The 27,686-nt window shown below is 40.3% G+C and overlaps 2 protein-coding genes across 7 annotated transcripts; one reads left to right on the top strand and one right to left on the bottom strand.

Annotated features, from left to right (window-relative positions):
* Positions 1-414: 414 nt before the first annotated feature.
* LOC110855858 (neuropathy target esterase sws) lies at positions 415-5,654 on the top strand. Of its 5 annotated transcripts, XM_035856601.1 has the most exons (16): positions 415-857; positions 926-1,449; positions 1,524-2,314; positions 2,422-2,487; positions 2,564-2,975; positions 3,067-3,166; positions 3,235-3,441; positions 3,521-3,839; positions 3,905-4,205; positions 4,338-4,417; positions 4,518-4,590; positions 4,681-4,716; positions 4,806-4,918; positions 4,982-5,027; positions 5,127-5,413; positions 5,492-5,654. In XM_035856601.1, exons 1-16 carry the CDS (start codon positions 667-669, stop codon positions 5,531-5,533), a joined length of 3,588 nt encoding a protein of 1,195 aa, XP_035712494.1. In that variant the 5' UTR covers positions 415-666; the 3' UTR covers positions 5,534-5,654. The 5 variants fall into 5 exon arrangements, with proteins under 5 accessions (XP_035712494.1, XP_035712493.1, XP_035712491.1 ...); XM_035856600.1 differs by having other exon boundaries at positions 4,518-4,716; XM_035856598.1 differs by lacking the exon at positions 4,681-4,716 and having other exon boundaries at positions 4,518-4,680; positions 4,767-4,918.
* Positions 5,624-27,444, bottom strand: LOC110855859 (laminin subunit alpha-1). 2 transcript variants are annotated; one of them, XM_035856597.1, is made up of 63 exons: positions 26,490-27,444; positions 24,202-24,558; positions 23,354-23,488; positions 23,130-23,230; positions 22,930-23,052; positions 22,254-22,305; positions 22,118-22,166; positions 21,908-22,049; positions 21,685-21,715; positions 21,377-21,522; positions 20,175-20,282; positions 19,937-19,986; positions 19,618-19,804; positions 19,310-19,474; positions 19,054-19,206; positions 18,827-18,967; positions 18,474-18,731; positions 18,281-18,405; positions 18,146-18,212; positions 17,897-18,044; positions 17,694-17,827; positions 17,398-17,593; positions 17,313-17,328; positions 17,025-17,236; positions 16,822-16,931; positions 16,564-16,741; positions 16,372-16,478; positions 16,114-16,300; positions 15,904-16,040; positions 15,658-15,803; positions 15,500-15,584; positions 15,226-15,366; positions 14,947-15,069; positions 14,178-14,354; positions 13,915-14,087; positions 13,706-13,843; positions 13,474-13,596; positions 12,966-12,992; positions 12,766-12,871; positions 12,648-12,692; positions 12,305-12,571; positions 11,478-12,194; positions 11,236-11,400; positions 11,021-11,137; positions 10,776-10,952; positions 10,487-10,703; positions 10,231-10,419; positions 9,841-10,145; positions 9,610-9,764; positions 8,887-9,539; positions 8,731-8,824; positions 8,494-8,644; positions 8,267-8,407; positions 8,014-8,176; positions 7,743-7,938; positions 7,457-7,662; positions 7,240-7,385; positions 7,027-7,158; positions 6,805-6,951; positions 6,540-6,702; positions 6,309-6,448; positions 5,986-6,220; positions 5,624-5,913 (listed from the first exon to the last, which is right to left on the bottom strand). In XM_035856597.1, the coding sequence occupies exons 2-63, from the start codon at positions 24,272-24,274 to the stop codon at positions 5,777-5,779; spliced, it is 9,828 nt and encodes a 3,275-aa protein (XP_035712490.1). In that variant the 5' UTR covers positions 24,275-24,558; positions 26,490-27,444; the 3' UTR covers positions 5,624-5,776. The 2 variants fall into 2 exon arrangements, with proteins under 2 accessions (XP_035712490.1, XP_021959945.2); XM_022104253.2 differs by lacking the exon at positions 14,947-15,069.
* Between the last annotated feature and the right edge of the window lie 242 nt (positions 27,445-27,686).

Genomic DNA, 27,686 nt, shown 5'->3' on the forward strand with positions numbered 1-27,686 from the left:
GTCCCTTGGGCAAGAGGAAGATCCCTGCTGTGGGATTTCACCTGTGTGGACACTTTTGCCCCTAGTCATCTCCCTAACACAGTTCGCCACCAAGGCGCTGCGGCCACCAAAGCAGAAGATAAGAAGAAAAAATATTACGCTTTTCTCCAGGACCGATTCATTTTTGTGCCCGTTGCAATTGAGACGTCGGGAGTATGGGGACAGGAAGGGTTAACTTTCATTAAAGACATTGGACAAAGGATAACCACCGCGACTGGAGAACGACGCTCTACAACTTTCCTCATCCAACGACTCAGTATCACAGTACAACGTGGCAACGTAGCGTCAATCTTAGGAACCCTCCCAAAAGGGGATAAACTTAACGAAATTTATTACATTTAAAAGTACTATGAATTTTAATTATATTGTGAATTTGTGTTTATATCATCCTATTTGTACTTTGTACTTACTGACTACAAGTGATTAGTAATAGTAATAAATAAGTAAAATTCAGAAAAAAAAAAGTAAAATTCAGGACCTTGGTTACTCCCACAGAAAAGCACCTGTCAGGCAATCGTGGTGATCATTTACTTTGTAGAAATTATGGTCCAGGAGTCCTCGCCAAAACGATACAAGCATATACAGAAGAAGTACAGAATTCTATTTATATTGCTAGAATATTGAAGGATGCGCATCGACAGTGTTTTGCAGTTAGCAGTGAGTCGCTTCTATAAAGTTCTCCCTCATTGGGAACACGCAGGGGTCTTGTGGTGCTGGTGGATTGTAAGAAAGTGTATATTTTACGGAACCTGTATCTATATTGCGGAAACTGTACTGGGTCAGCGGAGGAGGCCTTATGGTTCAAGCCCTTTGCGAGAGTACTGAATCAATAGCGCATAAATACATGAATACGTAGTTTGGGTTTTCAATTCGTCTCACTTTCCAGGTTGGGGTATTATCGGTGGCTTCCGAAAAACACCGTAAAGGAAATTGACGAAGAAACAAGACTATTTTTGAAACATCTCGGCTACAACATTCCACTTCGAACTCAAGTTCGAAAAGGAAGCACTGGGAACAACGTCAACAAAGCTACTCAGTTTTATGCCGATGTTCCATTCCAACCTCCACTCACCCCAATTGTCGACGATGATCCCATGGCTCCCGTTGAGGGTGAAACCTTTCCCTTAGGTTTCTATGTGGTAAGAAAAACCCTTCGAATACTTGGATACTTCCCGGCCAAGTATTGCATTAAAATCTGGAGATCATGTGAAGTAGTCAACTTGAAAGAAGGGGAATTGGCCTGTGATTTTGGTGAAGTGGACAATTATTTCCTCGTCGTCCTTTCTGGATCGCTTACCGTCTCAATCCAAGATGAAGAATTTGGACATGTTCAGATCAATACGGTCACAGAAAATCAACATGTTCTCTCCATGTTTGTTATCACCAACTACGTCTTGGGAGTTCGTGTGGGTTAGAACTTCAATGATCATTCCCAGTTAAAAGATGTTTTCACTTAGCGAGTTCCCTGCATATTTTTATGGCAGACCCGAAACCTGTGCAAGTTTGTGCAGACGAGGACAGCGTAGTGGTCAAAATCTCTCATGAAGCAATCAAGCGCTATTTCTGGGAAGATGCTCCTCATGACTTGATCCCATTTGCGCGTCGGATGCTCACAAAGATTCGAGGTTTGTACTTTGAAGGGGTTGCTGAAGTCGCGGGGCTCAACAAGCAAATCATGGTTGGTTCATTGGGTGTCTCCCAATACGAGCCGTTCGACGATGCCATGGGGGATGCAAAAAATGTTTCAAGAATGATTCAGGAAGCGAGGGAAGGGTTATCAAAGTACGGATTGGTCTTGGCGGACGAAGACATTCCACATTGCAACATTGGAGCCGTAGAATCCGGGTGTACCATTACAACGGTGGGAGTTAGGCTCAATAGCCTCATCTACGTTTACAAGGGGGAAATGGCCATGATAAACTACAGCACGCTTGAAAGTAGATCCACAACTGTGAGCAAAGAGTTGGACAAGGAGCGAAATAAAAAGTTTATCAAGTTTGAGGATCACTTCTCACCACTTTTCTTCCTCTCCGAGGGATCCGTCCTGGGGGCATGGGGCTTAATCACTAATTCCAGTAATTATTATTCAGCAATGGTCCCAAAAGGTCAAAAGGCCATAGTATTTGAAGTGCCGGGCCGAATTGTGAAGAAACATTGGAATAAAGATCCATTAACCATGATGCCTCTGCTAAGAAGTATGCTGAAGCGATGGTCCAACTTTGCAAAGAAAATTGATTATTGTCTGCAATGGTCATTTATTGCACCAGGAAAAATTGTGAGTTGTTAAAAAAATCGACAAAATTGGCTACTTCGGACATTACATATACAGATTAGCATCACTAAAAATTGTATGTATATAGATCCTATTTTCTATTTTGACAGGTGTATCGCAAAGGGGATGCAAAAATTTCAACATTTTTAGTGCTGAGTGGAAGACTACGGTACAAGGTTTGCATACCGTGTTTCTATTCGTAGAATTATATATGCTGCAACTCTGATTAATAACAATGCTTCCTCCAAATAGGTTCACGGGCATTATATGTACGAAAAGAGAACGGAACTGGAAGCAAGAAGTAAGTTTGGACACTACGAGGCTGGCGACTGGTTCGGCTTCGTGGAGTGTGCAATAAACAGCGTGGAGATGCAAAAGACGGTGATCGCTGACAGATATTCCGAAATCGTCACGCTGCCTTCCGATCTGATCACGCTGTTGTATCAGCGATTCCCGGGCGTCATTGCTACGATGACCAACTACTTGTCCATCAGAATTCATAAGGATTACCACTACGACGAGATTAATCCTCCGAAGGAGCGATATGGTCTCGACACTTTCACCTGCCCCAAATACGCGCTTGAAAGGAAACCTCCCTGCTCAATCCTGGCTGTCTTTCCCCTACGAAACGACATCCCAGGAGAATTTTACTGTCACGAGATATGTAAATACATACATAAGCTTATGCAGTTGGAGTTCCTCAAAATTTGGGTAGAATGACTCGCAATGAAGTTTTTCGCACAAATTAATTACAGGTCGACACTATAGCCAACCTGCGAAATTTGTGACATACGATTGCTTCAGAGAAAAGTTTGGAACTGACCCAGGCCAAGAAAATGTGAACAAGTTGACAGAGTGAGTTTATCAAATTAATTGATAAGTTGGCTGCACGTTGGTTTAAATACAGCCCTTACTGCTATTAGATGGATTACCTACTTGGAATTCAAATTTGAGCTGGACAATCTCGGAATAATCGTCATGCTAGGGAATGCAGACGAAGTGGATCTTTGGAACACCTTCCTCGCTCGAGAAGCTGACTTTATTCAACTTTTGGGGACAAACGAATGCCCAATCAAACCCACAAGGCTGGAGAAAATGGTCGAAGTGGAAGGGTGGAAGGCTATTCGAAGGTTATAACATAAATATGCAGATCATAAGTAAATAAAATTTGCTGGTCAAAAATTAGATTCATTTATTCCTGTTCCCCAGTTTCGTAATGTTGCATCCATCCCAATTCGAGTTGTACCCGAAACACCCAGAGTCCACCCCCAGGTTGAGCTGCCCCTTGCCGTATGCATCCTGTTTGTGGCTGAATCGGCGACCCTGGTTAGATATGCATCACCATGTGAGATTCCCCATATGCGCCTTCCAATTCATGAAGAGCTTGAAAAAATGCTACTTTGACGAGTTTGAAGATTACAAACAAAAGATTGGAGTCGATAAATACAGTGACGTGGCAAGAGTTGGTCGTTGGTTGTCGAATTCCATGGTGGGGATTGTTCTTGGGGGTGGGGGAGCTAAGGGAGCGGTAATATTCTTACTTTTATGTATGTAACAACCGCACCATTGAGTCGCCATTACTCTCCGTTCCAGGCTCATCTTGGAATTCTAGAATTTATCATGCAGTTGGACCTCCCCATCGACTATATTTGTGGGGTGAGCATCGGTGCCTTTGTCGGAGGTGTTTGGGCGCTTCATCAGGATTTGGATAAGGTAGAAGACCGTGTTCGAAAATTGCTCAAGGAGCTTGAAACCCCGTCCAGATACTCCAGCGACATGACCGTTCCCTACTCATCCATGTACACCGGTCAGTGCTTCGACGAGTTTGTCCAAAGTACTTTTAACGACGTGAGGATGGAAGATTTGTGGGTCCCTTTTTTCCCTGTGACTACGGGTAAGAATTATTGCAATAAATTATTTGGACCTAATATTCTGAGTGATCTGAAAGTTTCGAAGTTACATTTCGAAGTTACATTTTACCAAAATAAAATAATTTAACATTGTTATTGTGTCTTGGACCGACCAGATATTTCGGGGCTTCACTCTCGAGCTCATAAGCATGGACAAATGTGGTTCTATGTCAGGGCTTCAATGACTCTCACTATGGTAAAATTAGCGACAACTACGAATATTATCTCGGACATATAGCACCTTGTAGTACCAAGGAAGTTCCGTAAATATAACCAGCTTGAATTTTACACTGCAGGTCTTTCCTCCATTGATCAATCCCCGAGATGACCACCTGATAATGGACGGAGGCTATTCTGAGATTCTCCCTGGTCTTAAAAAGCAAACAATTAAAAAGCAACATTTTATATACAACCAAAATGCGAAATGTATGCCAACTAATATACATGTTTTAACTAAAGGTAACCATTTGCGGGCGTCAGGAGTCAGATACATTCGTAATCATAAATATGCGTTACGAATACTTACACGTTGATTTGTCTTCTAGTTAATTGTTTACATAACCTGTGTTATCTGTGTCCCTCAGTGGCCAGCGATATTGGCGATCAGAATGGAATTCCGCTATTTAACATTGGGTACGAATGTTCCGGAATCAAATGCATTTGGCAGAATTCAATGCCCACAAACCACTGGCCGAAGGTATATCAGGCATTTCATTTTATTACAATCATTCCATTCAAAATCTATCTGGTCCCATCGCAGGTCCCATCAAAGATGGCCTTTTGGGAGCAACTCAACTACATTGCAGGTAATTTTACGCGTTTTTTAAATCTAGTTAATTCTAAAATTAATTGGATAGAGCATGAACCAAACTTATTCTTAAATTTGTTACATTTTGCCCATTCAGCCAGAAAATATGTGCACCTGCTCACCAGGAAGGATAAGAGGTTGGTCTACATCCGACCGGCAATCGAGTTTTACAATGGGCGGGATTTCGAAAAAACCGAAGAAATTAAAATGATGTCCTTCTACACGACCAAGAAGCGTTTCGGTGCGGTGAGGGCAGGTCTTCCGCCCAATATGATGTGGGCCTGTCTCAATGCAAGGCTGCGAGACTACGACGGGACCTCGTCGGATGAAAACAACTTAATTTATCAGGCGCAAACGTACAATTTCGTTCCAGACTCGGATGGGGTAAGTTGTTTGACTTTAAAACTTTTCCTGTGATTTTAGAAAGCTCACCACAACTTTACGGAAACTGTTTATTTCTAGTCAATGATTTCGCCAACGGCGAGTGACAGAAGTGAGCAATGAAATCTTGTGCAACAAGACTAGTCTTCATTTGATTTCTTATGCACTGGTAAATTATACAATGTGTATGTATTATAAATGTAATTTAGAAAGTTCAAGTTCACACAATAAACCGTGTCATTTATTCTGATCACTGCTTTTTCACACATCCAATAAATAGGCGCACGCTTAAACTAACAAATAATTGCATGAGAGTGGTTCGTGAGAGGAACGAATGAATAAAAGCCTAATATTAAGTAATTAGCATCATGCAGCTGGACAAGAGTTCAAGTAGACCTGAGATAAGAACGGCATGTCCGTCCAGTCTTTCCGTTCTTGGTTGACTGACATGTTACGGATGCAGCCATGAAATTGGAGCTTCTTTGTTAAACGACTAGCACCTTCTAAAATAACAATGGGAAATTCTCTGTATCTGTAATTGTCATACACATGCGAGTGAATAAATATGCGCCTACCTTCGACACCCCCGATGAACAAGGACCCAACTACCGAATTTCCATTGTATGACGATCTGGTGGGTTCTGCCACGGCGTAAATGGGACTTTTCCCATCCACCCGAAGGGTAATTGATCCTTTTTCATAGTTTGCTTGAAGTGAATGCCACCGACCATCGCAAACACTGTCCCCTTCTTCAAAATCTGTGGTAGCTTCATAAAAATCATCCACAGACGTTGATTCTCTTGCGATAACCTGTTGATTCAATTCAAATTTGTCATTTTACTATAATTTTGATGCGCTATATGACGATGGAATTCTTTAAATTCTTATATTTGCATACGTTGCCATTATCCAGGAAGATGGAAAATGTTGGGAATCTTGAAGACTTGTTGGGAATGAAGGAGAGCAGCAACCCATTCTTGGAGTCACTGCGGTACTCCATTTCTAATTCTAGCGTGGTCCCCAGAGTCAAATTGTACGCTACAAGTTTTGCAAACATTTTATAGCACATGCAAAATTAATAAATTTCGAAAAGCGAAAAACTATTTAGAACGTATTTATGTGGACGTACTGTATATGGCAAAACTTCCAGCTCTAAAAAACGTTCCCCTCTCGACGGATCGGAAACATGGATTCACTTCGTTCAGCGTCGCATGGTTGGTTTCAAAATTGATGACATGGGAATTTATGATAAAATTTTGCAGGCATCCCTTGAACTGCTCGGGTTTGTGAATCTAATCGAGTTAAATATATTTCCACATATTATCTCATCATCTGCATGTGTGTAGACCCGTATAGATATTTATGTATATATAATGCTGAGTTGTTGCACTTACTGAATTTTCCAAGCAATCGTGTCCGTGTGGAGGTATGCCCCCCAAGTTAAGTTTGGAAATTGCTTTAATTTTGGGAACTTGTGTCTGTGATGCATCTCTGTTATCCACGTACAGAAACATTTTATCGTCTGCTTTCACTAATGAGATCTGGGCGACAGAAAACAAAATGGTATGTCTAAAAAACATTGTATCTGGTTAAAGTTGAGGTACGCTGCTTCATACCTGATGCCATATTCCATCATTAAGACTAGTTAACGGAGAAACCAAATCCTGAGACCTTTCTCCGTAAAGTTTTACAATGATTTGACCATCTTTCAAATAAGCCATAAGACATTGTCCGTTCCCTTTTTTCCTCTGTTTGCCCCACAAAATCAGGGAGAAATCAGTCAATATCATTCGTCGTAACAAAACTTACGGCACTAGTAAAAGACTAACCAATCCTTGGAATAGCAATCCGTTGGGGTAATAGGTTCGGAAACTAAAAGTCAAATTGAATCGTTGTTTCAAGTGCTTGTTGCCCTCAAGGTTCAAAGTGACATATGAATTTGGCGAATCTCCAAACTTGAGTGAACTGATGGGGTCTGCAAATAAAATAAATTTCAACATTTCAGACACATTGAAACAGAAGCAACAATGGACGATTGATGCGTACCTTCTTGCTCAATTACATGTTCGTGTGCAGAACACGAGTCCTCAACCACTCGAGAAACAGTATCATACTTGTTCATTCCAAGGCTACCCATTGTGTTTGGGTATAGGAAATGAGTCGGAATGGATACAGGGTCATACTCGTGGTGTTTAGGACACTGGCCCAAATTATGATTTCGGTGGGAAATAGGGAAACTGAAGCTCATAATTCTGAAAGAAACAACAAAATTGACAAATAATGAATCGTAGTACCACCGGTGATTAATTTAAAATCTCAAAACTGCACTAACTGATTATCAAAATAAAAGTTCTGGATGCATCCTGTAAATCCTCGAGTGACGGTGAGAGCGGAGTCCTGATACTGTGTTCGGATTTCGGGATGTGTTCCTCCTAAAAATAATCCTCGATTTGTTGGAGCTGTTACAACCGAAACTGATTTTGGAAGACGCGACTCCATGATTTCCTCATCGTCCATGAACAAAATTACTGGAATAAAATCAGGTTTTTGTTATTTATTTGTGTGTTCGTAGCCAATGTCTCAGCCCAATACTACATGCAAACCTTTTCTACTATTTTTCTTCACGAATCGGATGGCATGATATTTCCCATCATCGTAACGGGTTCCATTCGCAACTAAGAAAACAAGACCATGAGGAGTCCCGATTTGTACTTTGGCTTGTCCATTTTCCAGATACACGGCGTAGTAGTTGTCGTCCACAGAATTCTGTACAAAAATGTATTTGGCATAGTCCAAGGTGAAATGCTCTAATTTTAAAAAAGTTCTTGTGTATATACGATAAGTAAACGTGCGTACCAACTTAGCATTTGTGGACAACACAAGAAGACCAGTTGGGGATAAGGTTTTGAAACTGAACCCAAACTTGAAACTTTTGGCCATAGGTTTTGAGCCAAATTCTGCAAACCCATCACCCTCAAAACTAGTTTTATAGACGGTCTAAAAAATTAAATACGTATACCAATTTAAATATTACTAGTATAGTTATATAGATATTCAAGAATAATTGATAATTATTATGTCACCTTTCCGCCACAAGGAGACTCCACGCCGTAGTATGTTCCAGACAATGGGTCGTAAGGAGAATTATTGATTAGAATGTTCTTCATGCATCCCACGTATGGCACGACGCTGACCAACTCTTTCCATTTGGTTGGGTCAAATATGGGAGAAACGCTGTAACGGATGGATGAGTTATTATTAATTTCACAATTTGTTCTCGTTGAGCGAATGCAAAATTATGACCCTTTCCCAATTATTACCCTCCAATGTGATACACCGCACTCAATAAATCCAGTGAGAGAGGTGGGGACTGTTTCTGTTGTGTAAAATCCTTATCTCCAATCATCAATTTACCTGAGATACCAAAAGTTAAGAAAAAACTGTAGAAAATCAGCACTATTATCTTTAAATGTTACCAATTTGCATCCCCTTCTGATAAACCCACACGGCTCGGACGTTCACCCAATTCCCGTCGTTGTAGGTGGCGTTCGGCCCAGACTCAATCCTCAAAGAGCTTGCTTGGTCATTCCATTTGTGCCAGACTTGAAGCAGCAGCTTTCCCCCAGTAATCTCCAGAGATATCATTTGTCCTATCGTTTTATTCACCGTGAGAAAAATGAGACCATTTTCGGACAGCGTGCGGAACTCTACGCTGACGTCGAAGAACTTTGAATTGAATGTTTTGGATTGGACCCTATTGACCACTGAGTAACCCCGCCCATCAAAGTAATACTCCAAATCCCCAGAATTCGGTTCGGAATCTATGTTCGGACATTCCACGCAAGGTGCGCATCCTTCGTTGCCCACAAAATTCCAGAGACCGATTGACTGATGGTTCACTCGCAAATTGTGAATGCACCCACTCAACCCATTCGTCACCAGCCCCTCCCTCATGAGTTTTGACATTCCTCCAATGTGGATCAGGTCGTCAGCAGCTAGCGTCATCAGGGTCATTTCTTCATCATCATTGGAATAGAGGATGGATGTTGCTGAGGGGAGTGGAACCATGAAGACTGAATTATCGGATATTGTGATTGGTTTCACATCCAACGTCACAAATGATCCAACGCTGCAAAATTATTTTAAGTGTCAAATTTGCATGCATATGCTGAATACTCACAGCATAATAAATATATTACCGTTCCAATTGAATTTGCACCCAAAAGTCGGGATCGATTGAATTTTCCGATACATCGGAAAGTTTCTTTGGATGAATCAAGGTTCTGAGTCCGGATCCCAAGTCCCAGCTAGCTTTGATTTGACCACTCACCATTTCAATGGAGATGAAGTCGCTCTAATCATTCATTTTACTCTTTTACACGGGTGTACTATTTTTGTAATTAGAGATGATCTCATTGTAATGTACATACAGTGATGGAACTGGGCCAGTAAAACAACAGCGAGTCGGAGAACTTTGTTGGAGCAAAGTTGAATTTGATGGAGGTTGCGCCGTTGACGACAGGCCATTTGTACAGCCTGAAACAGGTTCCAGTTTCATCAGGTCCAATGGAGACGCCGACCGTGTTGGCTTTATGTCTCGCCTGTTTGATCAGCGCCTTCAAATACTTCATCTTGTCGTCGGTGGTCTCCATCCGCTGTTCTGAGTCCTTCTGGAGCCTTTCAGCTCGACTGGTTTCCGATTTCAGCTCGCGGAGCCTATGTTGCGCATTATTTACTAATAAATACATGGCAAAAATAAGAGTTAAAACTGATGGATGTCAAAAAAGAATACAATAATAATTACTTTGTGTACTTTATACCTTGAACAGAAGCGTCAACAGCGTCGAGAGAACTAGTGTCATCGTCTCCAATTCCAATCCCGATTGAGTTAATTCTGGACTTTAGTTCCCGTTGGATTTTGTCTTCCATTTCCATCACTGTCATTCCAACCTCGTTGACAGTGTCGGACACCTCATCGATTCGTTCGATAAGGTTGTCAAGATTCATACCTTGAAGAGGCACATTAGTAAATATGGATTCATATGCATATGGACCTAAAATTGTTCCTAAACCTACTTTCTCCAAGCTCGTCAATTTTTATCTTCATATTGTTGAAGCTATCGTTTGCTATCTTCATTCTCCATTTCAAAGAATCTATTGCAGAGTTGCACGCTGAAATATTGCTCCGCATTGAATTTTCTACAATTCCAGACAGCACCAGGCCTTCTTTTATCATATCGGCAGAATACCGAAGCAGAACTTCTCCCGAATGCTGAGACAGCACTTCCTCCACCTGCAAAATTTGAGACATTATTCTCAGTTATTATCCTAATCCTCGCGTAGTTTTCAGAAAAAAAACGCTAACCTTTTCCGTTGCATCAGATCCATATTTTTCTGCGTCACGTGCTAGTTCAAATGCCTTGTCAAAGCCTTCTTTGATTCTCTGATATGCAGTCACAGCTTCAAATGGTTCGGAACCATTTATTTGCACGAGGAGCCCTTCCACATACTGAGCTTGTTGCTCCAATCCTTTCACATGGTCCTAAGCACCATCAAATAATTCATAATAATTCGTAAAAGCAAAAGAAATTTATAATTTGGCTGAATTACAAATGCAGGTTGAGCATATGTCACACGAAATAATGGAACTAGTTCGAACAAATTGGTTTCTAAAATTTCCAACTCTTTGGTCCGGTTTCTAAAATCTCGCATGATATCTTCCAGCATCTGCATAGGCAAACAATTATTGCAACACCATAGTCATTAAAAATCATGTTATACATTTTTAGCCAAACTGCTAACTGTAGTTGCCCTGTGCTGCTTACCAATAAAACTTGCTCAAGTTCTGTTTTTGTGTAGCCAGTGTCGCTGAGCGTGGTTGTGGTCATGACGGATGTCATTTCCATTTCAATAGTTAAATCGTCAATGGTGTCAACATTGACTCGCCCTGTGTCCAAAAATTCTCTTGCCAGGATCACCATACGAGCTGCCTGCACATTGCAAAGAATACAATTGAATCATAAGAACATTTTATTTGCACTGCATACTAATTCTATAAAGGGCAAACCTCATCAGAATTTTTGTCGGCTTGGCTGATGTACTGCATCAAGTCTTCCAGATTTTCCCGGACCTTCATGATTTTACTTTGAAGGAGTGATACGGCCGTAGAGTTGAAAACTTTAACGAGGACAAGGTCAAACAAATCATTGACAGCTTCAAGCTCATCCTCAGCCATGTCCGATATTTCTTCAATAATGTCACTTGTGGCGTTTAAAGTTTTGACCATGGTGGCGATTTCCTCCTCAACGACAGATAAATCCGGACCCTGCTCCTTTCCTTGATCATAATTGTGAATCTGTCTGCGAATTTCATTTCTTATCAGTTCAACCCGATTGACAAGATCCTGTCCCTTCCGTTTGGTTGCATGAGCATCAACCAGCGAGCTTCCGCACTGTTCCTCCTGCTCCCTGGCTCGACCAAGCATCAGTCCAGATAGAGTTTCGTGTGTGGGAATGTCGTCAATGAAAGCTCTCGTGATTATTTTGTTGTTGACTTGCGCTTCCAAGTTCTTTGTTGTATTGTCGAAATTCATCAAATGTTTGATTGCAGATACCGCCTGTTGATCAATGTGAACATCTTTGATTTCCAAAGCCATATCGCGTAGCTCATTCAGCAACGTTCCGGTACATTGGTCGTCACAGGAGGTGCAAGTTTTCCCTACTATTACATGACGATCCGCACATTTACTGCACGTTTGTCCACTAATTCCAGGTTTACAGTTACACTGCAATAAATTGGACAGTTTAAATGTAAGAGGAATTATTGATTATGTGTTACCATTGATTAATGAATGTGAATATGAGAAACTAGAAAATTCCCAACCTATGCACATACCTGTCCAGTGACTTCATGACACTCGTCACTCACACTGCCATGCTCATTGCAATGTTTGCAAGCACTGCAGTGGCCCCCAGTTTCCCAAGGTCTTCCGTAATACCCGTAGGCACATCTGTCGCATGCAGCCCCCGTATACCCAGGACGACAAAAGCACTCAAACTGCTCGGAATTTGGTGGTAGGTAACACGACTCGGCGTGAGTGTTCCAGATTGACGGACATGGACACGGCAAACACTTTTCGAATGGGTCCCCGTAATAGCCAACCTGAAAATAAGGTTAATTCAATGCAGAAGGAAGTCAAATGAACTTGCGAACCTGGTAAATGCGAGCACTTTCTTACCGCGCATTGTTCACAATGTCGACCACCGGTATTTTCCAAGCAGTTCTAAAAGAGATAAAAGTTTTATTTGCCTTCATTCAACGCAATTCAAGCCATTATTTAAAAAGTTATTGGACACCTGACAAAACCCAGTTTCGGTGTCACATGAGTTTGAACGCCCATTGCACTCGCACGGTCTGGCTTCGCCAACCAAGTCAATAATTACTGTGCTGGTTATGTAGTCCCTGCAAAATTTTGTTTTATCGTCAAAACTTACTCGTTCAGACATGCACCTCATAATTCATTGGGATTGACGAAATGATTTTACACTAAACTTACCGTTTATACCACCGGTAGAAACCTATCCTGTGATAAAGGTAAAGTTATATATACATAGGTTCGTCTGAAATCGTTAGAAAAATCAGGAAAATCGGACACTGAACGAATAAAAGAACAAGAAATTGGCTGCTCTGAATGCAAGCACATAAATATGATCGAACCAAGAAAGTACACGCCGTGAAATTAGACAAACTATACCATGCGAACGAAACGGTACCAATGATTCTAAAGAACGTATGCAAGATAAGAAGTATCTGAGCTACGTATTTTGAAATTTTAGCATTTTAAGACCTGAATTTTCAATTTCTACTTGAAATCGGAAACTAAATTTTACTTGCTTTTGTCATTTTAATTGATTCACGCTTACTTAATAAACCATACGGCGCTTTCACGACTCTACTTTTTGTTGTCATTATTGTGCTAATGACGGTTTTATGATCTTTTAGATATACATACAGCTCTATCTGACTTATGCAGAATTATTTAAATATGTACAAGAGATTCCTACCTTGGGTTTTGGCATGACGTTGAGTTGTACTGTGGAGGGCATTCACAAACTTCAATTCCATGAGCCATGGACTTATCAATGTTCGTCGAAGGTATTGCGATATCCAGCGACACATTGAACAATCTAATTAATTAAAGTAGATTAATTAATTAATTATAAGGCGAATATAGTGCCTTTGTCACCATAATTTTTGCATTTTAATTTTTTTCGTTATTGAGAACTGTAAACGTACGTTGCATTTGTAACCTCAGGACCATGTGTCCCCCGTAGCAAAATGTGGTGAAGATTCTGCAGGGCCACCATCATCGTTTCTTTTGTCACCACTCCATTATAAGGTCCATTTTTTAACCTCCATTCGTCCTCATGCAATCTTTACAAGTAGTTTTTTTTCAATAGAGAGACCAGTTTTTGTGCGGATAAACAATAATTCAACCGTCTTACCGAACTTCATGATATCCCACTGGGTCAAATGCGGTTGAGTAGTGTTCCAGTATCAGGGAGGGATACCTCTGAATCTGAACTAATGGATATGATGCCAAAACTCCCGAAGGAAACACCGTCGTCCCACCAATCGAATCCGTTTTAAATCGAATGAACCCATTGTACGATAAAACCTGTTTCAGTTATCAAGTGCGTAACAGTCATGAAATTTTTATTCTCTGGTTGATACCAATTATTGTGGAGTGGCATTGATAAGTGCTTGCCTTGTCGCCGAGGAAGATGTGCGGGAGCTGCCAGTAGAGAGGGGCGCTGAAAGAAATGTCCTTCTCAATTATGATGTCGTTCGCCTGATCCGGAATGATGATCAGGTTGTTCACCAGTCTCAACTGGTGTTCGCTGTTCGCGGACGGGACCACATGTCGATCGGACGGTAACGCCAACTAAACAATATCAAATGCGGCGTCAGTGTGTTGCTTAAAACCGGAAATGCGGCATGAAGCTCAACATAAATAAGCTTACAACAACTTTTACACCGAATAATCAGCTTATGTACAGAATAAACGTATTTAAATACATGTATATCACATCCTCTCAACTTTGCTTTTAACCACCGCAACCATTCACAAACTATCATATTTACACTACCTGTCTATGGATATATACATACAAATGTACAGATCATGTCTTTTCTTCTGTTTCGTATATACAGCATTTATAGCAGTAGCACGCCCACATAAGTATTACATAGCGACAATCAGTGTTACAGTAGTAATTATGAATAAAGCGCATCATCAGACCCCTTCCTTATTTTTACAATGTTAATGTATGCCCATGAATCATGTGTGAAATTCATGGTGTTTTATTAGGCGTTGGATTCATTGATAAATATTTACCGTTTTTACAGACAACTCCCAATGAAGTTATTTACAGAAACATGAATGAAATGCTAGAAAGCTTTCAACATTTGAATTGGCAGTTATGTAAATATGTATGAGAATTGTGAATGGGTTTAAACCAACGTAGCATACTAACGTTAACGTAGCATCGCTGCCGACCTTCAAAATGAGCGAATGGGTTAAAATGGTGGTAATTCGGGGACCCTGGTGAACGCATGACCATCAGGTTTTGTGAATTTAAAAAATTCAACAATCCAAACTAGATGAAAAATTATGCATGAAAAATTATGTACTTAAGTAAACATAGTCATTACAATAATTGACTTGACTATATCATAGAAAAATATCTTAGAAATATTTACTTGTACTCAAAATTTTCAAACGTATGTGACCATCTCTACACGCGGCTACTTACCCGTTGCCATTTAAAATATCCATGTGAACATTTGGTCGTCCGATGAAAACAGAAGCACTCCATGCACCCGTCTGGATTTTCGGGTTCCAAGCCATACGTGCCATCTCGACAGCGGTCACACTTTGCACCAATTACGTTGTCCTAAATAATATGCATTTTATATACTTGCTTGAGTACTTAATTAAAATTGCGTCGTGATGTGATTAGCGTCCACAAATTAAGACCGGGCTTATTTAATCGTAATCTCGTATGTAATAGAATATCGATGTCCTACTTTGCAATGACATTGACCATTGTCAGCACAGCTGCAGAGTCCATCATTGTTACAGAATCGATCATCCGTTCCGTGTGAGTCGCAACTGCAGAGAGTACAAATATATTTCTTATTTGGAGAAGAAAAAATATTCCTCCACTTGTTTTCTTAATACGAACCTGCAGGGTGTGCATTGTGGATAGTTAAAATATCCAAATTTGCACTTGTCGCATTTATCACCAGAAAAACCAGGTGCACAGTTACACTTTCCCGACTCTGGTGAACACTGTGGAGTTGATGCACCTTGTTGACTGCAATTACAGGGCTGAAACACGTGAAACAGCCATTAGTTGAAGGACTTGAATTAACTTCGGCGAAGGACTATTCCTTCGCCGAAGGAGACCATGCCGAAGGAGATCATGTACCTTGCACCCATATCGTGGATTTCCCCAATAGCCCACCGTGCATTTTGTGCACAAATCACCTTCCACATTTGCTGGACATTCGCATCGCCCTGAGTGAGAATCGCAAACATGTCCGGGGGTCAAACAAGGATCGCAAGCTGCAAGATTCGTACGCGAATAAATAAATGCACATATGAATTGAAACACTACACAAATTTCGTGAGAGCGTACGTCGGCATCCATTTTCACCGAATCCGTAGCAGTTATTTAAACAACGATCACATCTCTTGGTTCCTCCAACTCCAGGTTTGCACAAACATTGTCCCGTCTCAGAGTCGCAATGACTGCTTGCGGATCCAACCGGATCACAATCGCACCGAACACATCCTGTTCCACATTGAATGTTCCAAAATCCAGGCTGAAAAGCAATTAACGTGTCAACAATAATATTCAACTCACATGGATATTTATGGGACAACAAGAACATACAGAACATTCTGAACACTTGGAACCTCTGACATTGGGACGACAGTGACACTGACCAGTATTTAAGTCACAAAGCGCAGAGTCCGATCCGTCGGGATGGCAGTCACAAGCTGTGTAATTTTAATTATTGTTTATATTTTTAGATAAGTTTGCATGCAATATAAATACGCAATGGTATGGAAATTATTCACTTACGCAAACACCCACTGTTGGAAAATCCGAAATGGAGGTCGAGACACTTGTTGCAAAATCGACCACCGATTCCAGGTTTGCAATGGCACTGACCAGATTCAGGATCACAATCCAATGATTTTGACCCTATTGGATTGCACCCACAACTTGTGCATCCCTCCTCACGATTCCCGTGACCTTTCTTTAGTCCCATTCATCAAAATAATTAATCAAATATGCAAGAACAAATAATCGATAGTTTTATCAGAAGAAGAAACGCACCATGCACTCATTGCATCTCCGTCCAGTGAAAGCGTCTTTGCAAGGACATTGACCAGTGTCAGGGTGACAGGATGTAATGCTGGCACTCCCTGTTTCATCACATCTGCAGGCTACACATCATGAGGTGCGCCAGGAAATAAACAATTCTTGTTAATTAAGTGACTATGATAATAAGTAAATTCCTAATAAATAATGCAACTTACGAGAGCAAGTCCCATTTAATGGATTTCCGAAATGCCCAGGAAGACATTCATCACAGTTCCAACCGATCGTGTTTCGTGGACAAATTAAGCATTCTCCTGTAAGATGATCGCAAATATTTCCCTCGTTGGACGGATTGCCATCCAAATTACAATCACAACGCTTGCAGTAATCTCCAGGTTGTGTAGGATTTCCGTAATACCCATTTCCACACCTTAATGTTTGTTACGTGTTTAGTACATACACAAAAATGTAATATATCTATTTATAAGTAGTCCCGAATTACGTACCTCTCACAAAAAGGACCTGAATGAAATTAAATGAAAGGCCTAATTATTTAACCAACATGTAAATTACTTAATTAAGTAAGCGTACCTTCATAGCCTGCAGGACAAGCTGTACATTCATACGAATTTCCAAGCATTTGACAGGTCGGACTAAAATTGTTTGTGTCAATTGCCAGAGGACATTCGCATGGTTTGCAGGCAAATTGAGATTCAGTGTTAGCATTTCCATAAAATCCGGTTCGACAATCGGAACACCGTTCACCTTTCGTGTTATGTTCACAACTCTACAATCACAAGCCAAATAACTCATTAATCCGACTTTAATTAATTAACAAACTTTCAAACTTTGTGTTAACACTATTTTTTGCTAAATAAATATCTTACCAAACACTTTCCATCAAAGCTGCATGTGGGAGAATGTCCATTACAGTCGCATTTTACGCAAGAATTGAGCCAGGAGTCGGAGTTACTTTTTCTATAGCCGTACGAACAATCTTGACAAGATGTTCCAGAATAACCTGTGAATTAAGGAGGATAAAATATCCTGTTGAACTCGCGACTTATTTTTACATGTAAGAACTGTATACCTGGAGGGCAAGAGCACAATTCGACAGACGTGGCTGTTTTCTCCCCAGGACCGGCAATGGTGTTTACGTCTGCTTTCTCCATGTACGCATAGCCAAGCATCCCTTCAATTTGATCAGTGTGGTACTTTGCTCGGACTAACAGACGTTTCTACAGCCAAAAATTATACAATCAATAACACAAGTAAAGCTCGAAATGATAATCATTCATCATTGCTTAATGTTCAAAACACAGTTAAATTAGAGTTTTACCACATCATGCGTCCCTTCCATTACGTCGAACCTTGTACACGGCGTCCCCAAAGCAGGTGTCGGGTTCCTAATTATTATGACAACAACAATTCAATTACCCAGGGCACACTTATCACTCATTGCTCTCTTATTAACCTTTGGATAATGTTGTTGTCGATGTCAGGAAGCACGACGCAGTCAATTTCGTTTAAGGTAACGTGAACAGTGGCGTTATTCCCATCATGAAACTTGTTGCTGAACGCCAGCATGTTGTTGGTACTCTAAATAGCGCGAAATGGTCGTAATTTTATCCAATATAATAGGCAATCCTCTGACTACTTCTGAATACCTGAATGATGAGGTCATATTCAGTGATGGGTTTTCCACTCGTGTCCCCCCTTGCTTGGATCCAAGAGGTGTAAAACGTCATTTGGAGACCATACGACAAGACTCGATTTCCACTGAAAGTCTTCGCATTGCCCCAATAGTACATCGAGAAGGAGCTGAATTCCTCGTTGGCAATGTGGTACGTTCCTCCCGTGGGGCTCAGGGCGATGACTTTTGTCCCATGCAGATCCGTGACGAACCAGTTGTCGTGGTCCATCATCTGCACCATTTCGTCATCAATTAGTCAACCATTATTGAAAACTATATAGTCAAAGACAAGCAGATCTCCACGCCTCTATGTACATATCTACGCACCCTTGTGATTGCGAAGTTGGAGGACGTGCATTTGTCAGTTACCGCATGACAAAAGCATTGCGTGCACCCAGTGGGGTTTCCTTTGATCAAGTTGTAGAACCCCTTTTTGCATTCAGTGCACAATTGTCCCTGGACATTTTCCTGCAGATTAAATAACAATTAGGAGAATATTTCTTGCCTCGTAAGTGTGTACTATACTGTACTGTAATACACTTGTATTGACTGACCTTACAAACGCAGTCACCTTCGCACTCCATATTAACGATGCCTGGAAAATGACAAGGGCACGAGTTGCAGTTGGGAAAACCTCGGTACCCCATCTCACACTGGTCGCAAAATTTCCCAGTGAACCCCGCTTTGCAAATGCAGTCCCCAGGCTCCTGGGGATATTCCAAATAAAATCATTACGGGTAAATAAGCAGTCAACACTTGTTTGCACAAGTATTCTGAGGATCTCAACATTGGAGTATTGACGAGTCTCACCTTTCCCATGAGGAGGGCTGCAGTGTCATCGGCGACGCAACTCCCGTCACTGCCTCTCGCGTCGCACTGACATTTGACACAAGGTCGAGCATCGTTCCTCATCACCCCTCGAGGTCGAAAGAACCCCTCTTCACACCTCTCACAGTTGATCCCCGTCGTGTGAGCCTGTGACCATCAAGAACATAACCGTTACTCTCTAGTCTTATTATCGTTAATGCTCGGGTGATATTGCCCAATCAGCGATGTGCATTAACACGATACGTATTTTGACAAAGCTCATCTATAAGTGAAGGGTTCAGAGTGTTTACTTTGCAGTCAAGGCAGACGCCACCGCCATCCATCGCCCCGTCAGCATTGATGGACAACTTCTGGGACGCTATGAGCGGGTCAAAAATACAAGCGTCCGCTTGGCCATGACACTCACAAGCCTCGCATGTCGCCCTTGCCGTAGAATTCCCCGCCCCCCAGGGTTTGTTGTTGAAAAGGGGACAACAACTTTAAAAACAAATATAACGCCACAAACAAATTTAAACAAAAAATACCAAATGCAAGACAAAATTATCTCAAAATTTTTCGTATTTTGAGATGAAACGCAAAAGTAAATCTCGTGATAAACGAAACACTTACACGTCACACTGCGGGCCGCAAGTGTTATGTTGACAATTACAAATCTCACTCTATGGATAATAATATTTAAACGAAATCAGTAATTTTTCGTATCGTCCACGAAGGATGAATCAAAATAAAGCCAGCATGAGGAAGAAAACTTTACAATTTCATTGTCAAAGAGAGGAAAGGACGATACACGTTTGCAATTATTCAGTAATGTTAAATGCGTAACATATTTTCAACACTGGGGGAATACCTGAACGTGTTTGTCGAACACACATTCGTTCGCGTGCCCAAAGCACACGCAATGACCTCCAATCGAAATGTCCTTAATTGAATAGAAATATCTCCGCAAAATGGTCGACTGTGGAGAAAGAAAACACTTGATTAGTGACAAATTTGCATTACCAATAACCACACGCCGCTCAACCCAACAAGCTGCATATGTACATACATACATAAGTAGATACATGTACATGTGGGAGAACAATTAGATGAACACAACCTGGCCCACAAACGTGTTGTTTTTCGAAAAAGTTTTAAAACTAGGCGAATATTTTATAAGAACATGGAAAACGTAGAAAGTTTTTGATGATGCAAGGCATAAAATATGATTAGAATTTGTCGTCACAAAGTAGTGTTTCTCACGGGTCGGGTTCTTGCAAATCCGAAACCCGAACCCGAACCCGGTACCACTGATCCGAAACCCGAGGCCAACCCGAAGAACCCGTACCCGTTTGCAGGGACCCGAACCCGAACCCGAACTGGCGGTTCAAATCCGAAACCCGAACCCGAAAACCCGAAAATATTTTTAATTTTAAGGCATGGGCTGAATTTGTACTTTAAAATTATTTAAAAGCTTAAAAATCAACAATATTTATAATATTTCAAAAACTGCCCCAGAGTGGCTTTCCGAGACCTTTAGAAATTTGAAAATCAGTCCAAAATTGGATAATTGTTTCCAGTTTGACGTTTCCAATATTATTACTTATGTAATTAGGTATGATTCAGGTAATTGCATAGCAAAATTAGGATAAAAATTCGATTTCTTTTATAGTTCGCACCATAACACTAATTGAATCGGGCTCTTGTAAATCGTTTACCTTTTTGGAAACCATTGAAATTAAACGAATTTAAGACAACTAGAAATTGGAATTACTTACTTCAGTATTGCAACCGCTGAAGCACATGTAGTTCAACAATTTTTCTAATATCTTTTTGTGATATCGATCCAAAAAAGTTTGATTGGGTTTCGGGTTCTTAATCCGTACCCGAACCCGACCCGAACCCGAAATTTTGACATGACAATTTTCGGACCCGAACCCGAACCCGAAAGTTTCGGGTTCTTAAATTTCGTATCCGAAGCAGAACCCGAACCCGGACCCGAACCCGAAACCCGAAGTAAGGACCCGAACCCGTGAGAAACACTATCACAAAGTAATGCAATACTTGACATACATGCATGACAGATTTATCCAGGCCATTTCTCTCCGACCCACCCACGTTCATCAAATCCCCGTGGAGAGTCCGGATCTTCTGCAGACGAAGTCTCACGAACCGAGCCATAGTGAATTTTGTCAGTCTTTCCGATGGACCATCTGCCCCTGAGGACGACCAAAACCACAACAGAGGTCACAGATTACAAATATACATTATATGCCCATAAAGTACATATGTAAACTTCATAAGTTTGTACATAAAGCAAATTCATACTAAATAGCTTTTAAATCAATGCATATTATTTGCAATCGAAATTATTTACTCACCTGGTCGTCCATTGACCAGAGATGTGTGAATCTATCAATGAAACTCGTCAGTGTTTGCATGACCAATTCTCAATCAGTTAATAAAACCAATTTGGATATTGGCATTGTTCATTATTGTCTTTGTTTTATTATCACGCAACCCCAAAGAGTGTTAAATTACACGGAATGCAGAAATTCTTGAAGGAGGATGCAAGAATAAGACTTTTGACAATTGTGTACGTACCTCGCCCCCCTCCAGCGGATACAGGGATGAGTAGTACGAGGTGCAAATTATTTCTTCGTCATGGTCATATTGTGGCTTTCCTGGTTTGGCACGAATTTTATATCGTGTCCAACATTCTTCATCACTGATTGCATAATACTGCCTGAAATTTTCGATAGCATGTAACAATAATTCTGCATGAAAACAACTCGCCATGTGTGCAGCACGTACCATGGCATATAGACAATTCCATCAAGAGATCGCTCCAAAATCCAATTTCCTACACAATACAAATGCCTAGAGTTATAATTACAAGTCGATAATTTGAAAGTTATATTTAGCACGCGAGATTGGATATTCGTATTACCTGGACGAGAACTAATAGCAGCTTTGATAATGATGTAAGCAACTTGGTGCACCTGCACAGAATTAAGACACACATCGTCCGAGTTTTTAAACAATATGTCAATACATGTACAATACATGTTAATAAATCGCATTGTTTTGGTCGTGATAAGGAGGACATGATATGTCCGTAGGTCAACTAAATATTCGCTCATGTGAATATTTATAAGTAGTGCTCATGCAATGCGCAAAAAACTACTTCAAAAAACCTAAAAATCATATCAAACAATAATACCGATGGTTGATTTCAGTCGCATCAGTTAACGTTAACCTCAACTTTGTAAAAGATGATGATTGCGTAGCTGGTTTTCGAAATGCATCGCCCAAATTCATTTGCATAATAGCTAAGCTGCTGAGACTTCTCTGACTTGACCAATTACAGTTTTAACTGCCCACTTACTTCTTCCAACTAGCCAGCTTTCAATATATACGTTGGCACGTCGTATTTATAATGTAATTATCTTTAAGAGGATCGACATACAATCTCAGTTTCACTTTCTAATCTCACGTTGCCGTCTCAAAAAATAATTCGGTAGCTGGACTGGAACTGTTGCTCCGCTCCTTTCTTCGTTATGAGAGCCCTCTAATTTACAAGTGTCAGCGACAATCGTAAATTATCCTGTCAACTAGCGACTCACCTGTTTCAAGTCGATGGTAATTGTCACCCATTCGTATTGCCGTCCGTTTTGGAGACTGGGGCTCTGCCACCAACGATTGCTCCCGTCGATAGCAAATTTAATCGGGTGACGCTTCCCGTTTCCCTAAAAGTGTGAAATTACATACAGAATGATATAAATTGCATGATTGTAAGAACATATTTTTCAAGAGTTGCACACACCGCTTGGTCATCACAAACGCTGCACTGCTGTGACGTTCTTGCCCTTGCCAAGTAAACGTGCTCCACCAATTTGCAATAAGTCTCCGGCTCTCGTTCTCCACCTTTTTAAAATGAATTACTAGTCGCTATCTTTGTTATTACTCGCATCGTGGTTTTCAACTACGTACGAAACTCTGCAGATAAAATAATTTACTTTTATAGTCTACTTTTTCAAAGAAACTTACAAGTTGCATTTGAGAAAATATTTGCCCTCGTGGCTAAATTTAATACTGGAGGCGTAATCCCATTTCCTGAAAAGTTTCCATTTATTCTGTTCCTGTTAGCGAATTGTTCTTCCGAAGACGTCTCTTCGTAGTAGCCTGAATTTAACACATGGACGAAAGTATTTTTAATTTACTTTTACTAATTAAACTTTTCCTCGCTTTAGAGAGCAGGAAATTTGCTCAGAGTTATTTTACTTTTATGATGTGGCTATATTCACGAAGAACAATTTCAAGCTGGCCTTGCTGACAAGAATGTAAATGGTCAACGATAAATCTGGATAAGAGTGCGTGCGACCATAAAAACAAGTCCTACTTTGATTAGAAATATTAGAATCTCATTGCACCATTAGCATTGTGGTTCCAGATATCGGATACACTTGGATTTACTCAATCGAAACATGAAATGGAAGTAAATTTAAAAGGCATGACCCACAATCTGATGAGAAAAACTTGACCCTCGTCATTCGTTCGTGATGTTTCACATATGCATATAGTTGTATAATGCTTATAAGCATCCACGTGTATAATAATATGTAAATGCATACGAATGGCCTTATGCCATCTAAAGTGGCATGAGGCAATGTGATACAAGAACGCTATCATTTAATCGCTGGATATAATTGTCTTACAACGACACGCTAATTCAAACAAAAAAGTGCCTTCAATAGTGAATCGTGGTTGGTAAATATCTTCCTTATAGCACTGGCACTCTATTCGTAATCTACTTGGAGAGAGAAAAACAAAAACTTGAGACAAGGAAAAAGAACGAGGAGGACGGATGAGCTGAGAGTGAGAATACTGAGACCAACTTGATTGAACACATGGCCAAGTGGCTGCTGAGAGAAAAAGTGTGAGCACAAGAGTCCTCCTGTGAGTGGTCATCTTGAGAAGTTCGGTTGTCAGAGATATTTCTCCTCGTCGTCCGTATCGATGCTGATAACCTGCACAATATGACGTTCTAGATTCGCACAATGCTTCTGATGGCGATACATCTGAACGAATAATCACTCCGACTCGAACACTTGCACGCTATTAAAAGTCCTCGCCGTCGTGTTAAGGTTCGACCACTGTTTTAAAATATGTAAATTTCGTGAACTGCACTCCTCCAATTCGTGTCATCAACGATGGCGAAGCAGCTGGAGTTTCCAAACCCAGAACATGATCCTCTGTAATAAAATACACAACCTTTTGAATTCCACCAAATATTAGCAAAAAACTTCACCATCAAAGTCATAAACATCAAATCGACTCCACCTTCAAAGCATGAAAAGCCATTATTGAAACGACACAATTAATTGAGTAAAAATTAATGAAAACCATTAGAAATCGTACATGTGTGCATATCATCTCTTCATCATAATTTTTGACCACCCGATTCGGATTATTCTAGAATTTATATGTACATACTAATGGACCATTAGTAATGGTCATCACTTTAAATAAAATTATGATAAAAAAGTAAACAAAGCGATGCGACCTACCGAAGATTACCTTTCATATAATTTTGGATACAGCAACATTGCTACAGATTTAGTTGTATCAATCAATGACCATTTACATGAGTGCAATTTTGTTGTTATATAAAACTTGTAGACGATTCTTTTTGGCGTGCTTTTAAAGACTTATTAAACTAGATTTGGACGACACAATGAATAGCATGTTTTATACTGAACTGCAGATGTTATTCAATTCGTTCTTTCTTTAACTATGTAAACACTATAAAAATATACCCACAAATACCTCTAGAAAATAGGAAGTCAAACAAAATGCGTAACTATTAAATAAATTCCGAAAGAGAATTAGAGAGACTGAAACCAACGTAAAGTGCTTACAACATTCTGTTTTAGATACCACAATGAGTAAACGTACACAGAGCTTTGTTGCTATACTGAAGTATGTATGGCTTGTGCAAAGTTTGCTTTTGCAATCAATGGATTGCAAATATGGGTAAAATTTAAACGTGAATCTCCAGGATGTACTACTAATAATAATAGCAAGAAGATAGCAACATCCTCGACAGCATCGCAGCATGAGTTGAGAGGAATTAGCAGCCTCTTTTATGCATCCTCACACAATTGAGACTCTGGTTGTATGTACTTCTAAATCCATGAACTTATGAAATGCTATGTACTCATTCTTAATAAGCTAATCATTGTGCATAGTATATGACCATTCTCATTTTACTACCCGATCATGATTCATTTAGGTATGTCCAGATTGTGCAATAACTGAACAAAAAACTTTGCAGATGTGCCATGACATCATCAACCTACATATGTGCATTCCTACTGCATCTGCTCTCTTCTCCGGTAAAAACAATGGAAAAGTTACCCCACCAAAATGATTTTCACTACTTCTTACAGTATGAGGAACACTTTGGGACACGTGATCCTGAATTAAATTAAAGCGAAACTATTGAAATTGCCCAGGTAAATAAATATGTCGCGATTTTGCATGCATGTTTCTATTGCCGTCCTTCCTTGTGTCTACTCTCACTCTCCCCGGAGGGATTATTATTTCAAGATTCTCGCATCATGTTTGTACGTGTGAGCGGATCGGTCACGGATTATTTTTTAATTGTAAACAGAGTCTTGTTGTTCCGTGATGTAAGCCGTACAGGTATTTACATACAAACGACACACCAAGAATATACATGTAAATACAATTGGCTAATGAATTGGGGAGCTGTACACATCCGAATGAAATTGCGTATGCAAGGCTTCATCTCAAGAAAAAATCTGAGAAGGTGTTTAAAATTTATTCAAACACAATGTTTAAAACGTGTCCAACTGTTCATGTCTTTTCACTAATTCCAACTTTTACTCTGGTGAATGGTACACTAAACCAACAATGTTTCTGACACACGGTAGTAATAAATTCATGATCCGACAACCCCCATCAACGTCCGCTTACTTGGTTTAGTTTAAAGTGGACTTCCATCATATTCATTATGTACGATAGTAATGCGATACAGCTTCACCAGAGTCACTCTCGATCTGTTGCTCTCTAACCTCACAAACGACCCAACAATCCCATCATCTTTCCGACTTCATGACGGAACAATGTACGAGTTAATAAAATCAAAAGGAAGACTCACGTTTTGAAGGTGCAACGATCCAATCCAACATGAGACCCACGAGGGTAGCGTTACATGATGAATGAGCCGATCAGAAGTCAACGAGGAGAAAACTTTTCGTTTTTTCAGTATTTATTATGCAGTAAAAAGTACATATACTTCGTGGTTGTGGTTCATCCCCTGTGAGATCGTGTCAAGTCAAACAACCACGTTCAATGAGTTGGTTGCATATCGAATAATATCATCGTCTAAATTGTTATCGTTATTATGCATTCACGGGAATTGATTTAATTGATTTAAATGAAATGCTGGACAGCACTCACAATTCTTGAAACAATTTATTTCCAAAAAGTTCTTCTGCAACAATTCTTGTACGACGATATTAAATTAGCGAGTTATTGCCATCTCGTAAAAGATCAGTGCCGTCATCAACCGTGCATTTGTCCTGTACATCTTGCATCTCAAATGAAACGTGTAAATAAAACTAATGAACACTACTTTGTCATGTCGGCTCGTTTTGATTCCCAACCACAATCACAGAAATAGAATGGATGAATAGACACAAAACAGTGGTATTATTATAACTGCACAAAAAGCACAATTGTCTGACTGAGGATGCGATGCAGCTCCTCTTGTATCGCTTCTCATTTATGTAATCTTTCACCAATGACTGACACTTCGTTGCAATCATAAACTGGGAACAACCAACACAATTGCATAGACACGCAGACGGACCTCAATATCTGAGCACTACACGAGTGACAAAGTCAACGTAGTACACTTCCAACGCACCTCTTTTTTAATGAAGTTCCAGCAAATTATTTATGTGCAACAATTCGGTTCTACTTGCTTCCACCTGCACTCTCACAGATACAGAAAGAGATGAAAATAACCTGCTTCTTTGGTTTATGTCAGTGCTGACAAAGTTTGTAAACCAATTTACAGAAGACGGGCATGGGACGAGAGATGTGAAAGGGGTGAGAATTTACGGGCAACTGAGGACTGAGACCAACATTTACCAAGTCTTTAGATATGTATTCTTTTCCTCCATTGTGCATCGCATCCCCAACAAGAACGAACGAACGAACGAGAAGGCGATCTTCTCAGCAAAGGCAACCTTCCTTCCTTTCCTTCTTTTCTTGCTTGTGTCTCAAGATCTTTGAAGCTTTTTGCTGGAACGAGTATTTACTATTACTTTTAAATGTTTAGTTTTAGTTT

Source organism: Folsomia candida, unplaced genomic scaffold, assembly GCF_002217175.1.
Source record: "Folsomia candida strain VU population unplaced genomic scaffold, ASM221717v1 Fcan01_Sc014, whole genome shotgun sequence".
In the NCBI taxonomy this organism is placed as follows: domain Eukaryota; kingdom Metazoa; phylum Arthropoda; class Collembola; order Entomobryomorpha; family Isotomidae; genus Folsomia; species Folsomia candida.

Bases quoted from the DNA above. Each gene is read 5' to 3' on its own strand.
- LOC110855858 (XM_035856598.1), top strand. From the start codon at position 667: ATGCGCATCGACAGTGTTTTGCAGTTAGCAGTGAGTCGCTTCTATAAA. The intron at 1,450-1,523 runs GTTAGAACTTCA...TTTTTATGGCAG, and splicing joins CGTCTTGGGAGTTCGTGTGG to ACCCGAAACCTGTGCAAGTT. The intron at 2,315-2,421 runs GTGAGTTGTTAA...CTATTTTGACAG, and splicing joins TTATTGCACCAGGAAAAATT to GTGTATCGCAAAGGGGATGC.
- LOC110855859 (XM_035856597.1), bottom strand. From the start codon at position 24,274: ATGACCACTCACAGGAGGACTCTTGTGCTCACACTTTTTCTCTCAGCA. The intron at 10,704-10,775 runs GTTAGCGTTTTT...CAAATTTTGCAG, and splicing joins GATCTGATGCAACGGAAAAG to GTGGAGGAAGTGCTGTCTCA. The intron at 6,449-6,539 runs GTACGTCCACAT...CAAAACTTGTAG, and splicing joins TGGAAGTTTTGCCATATACA to CGTACAATTTGACTCTGGGG.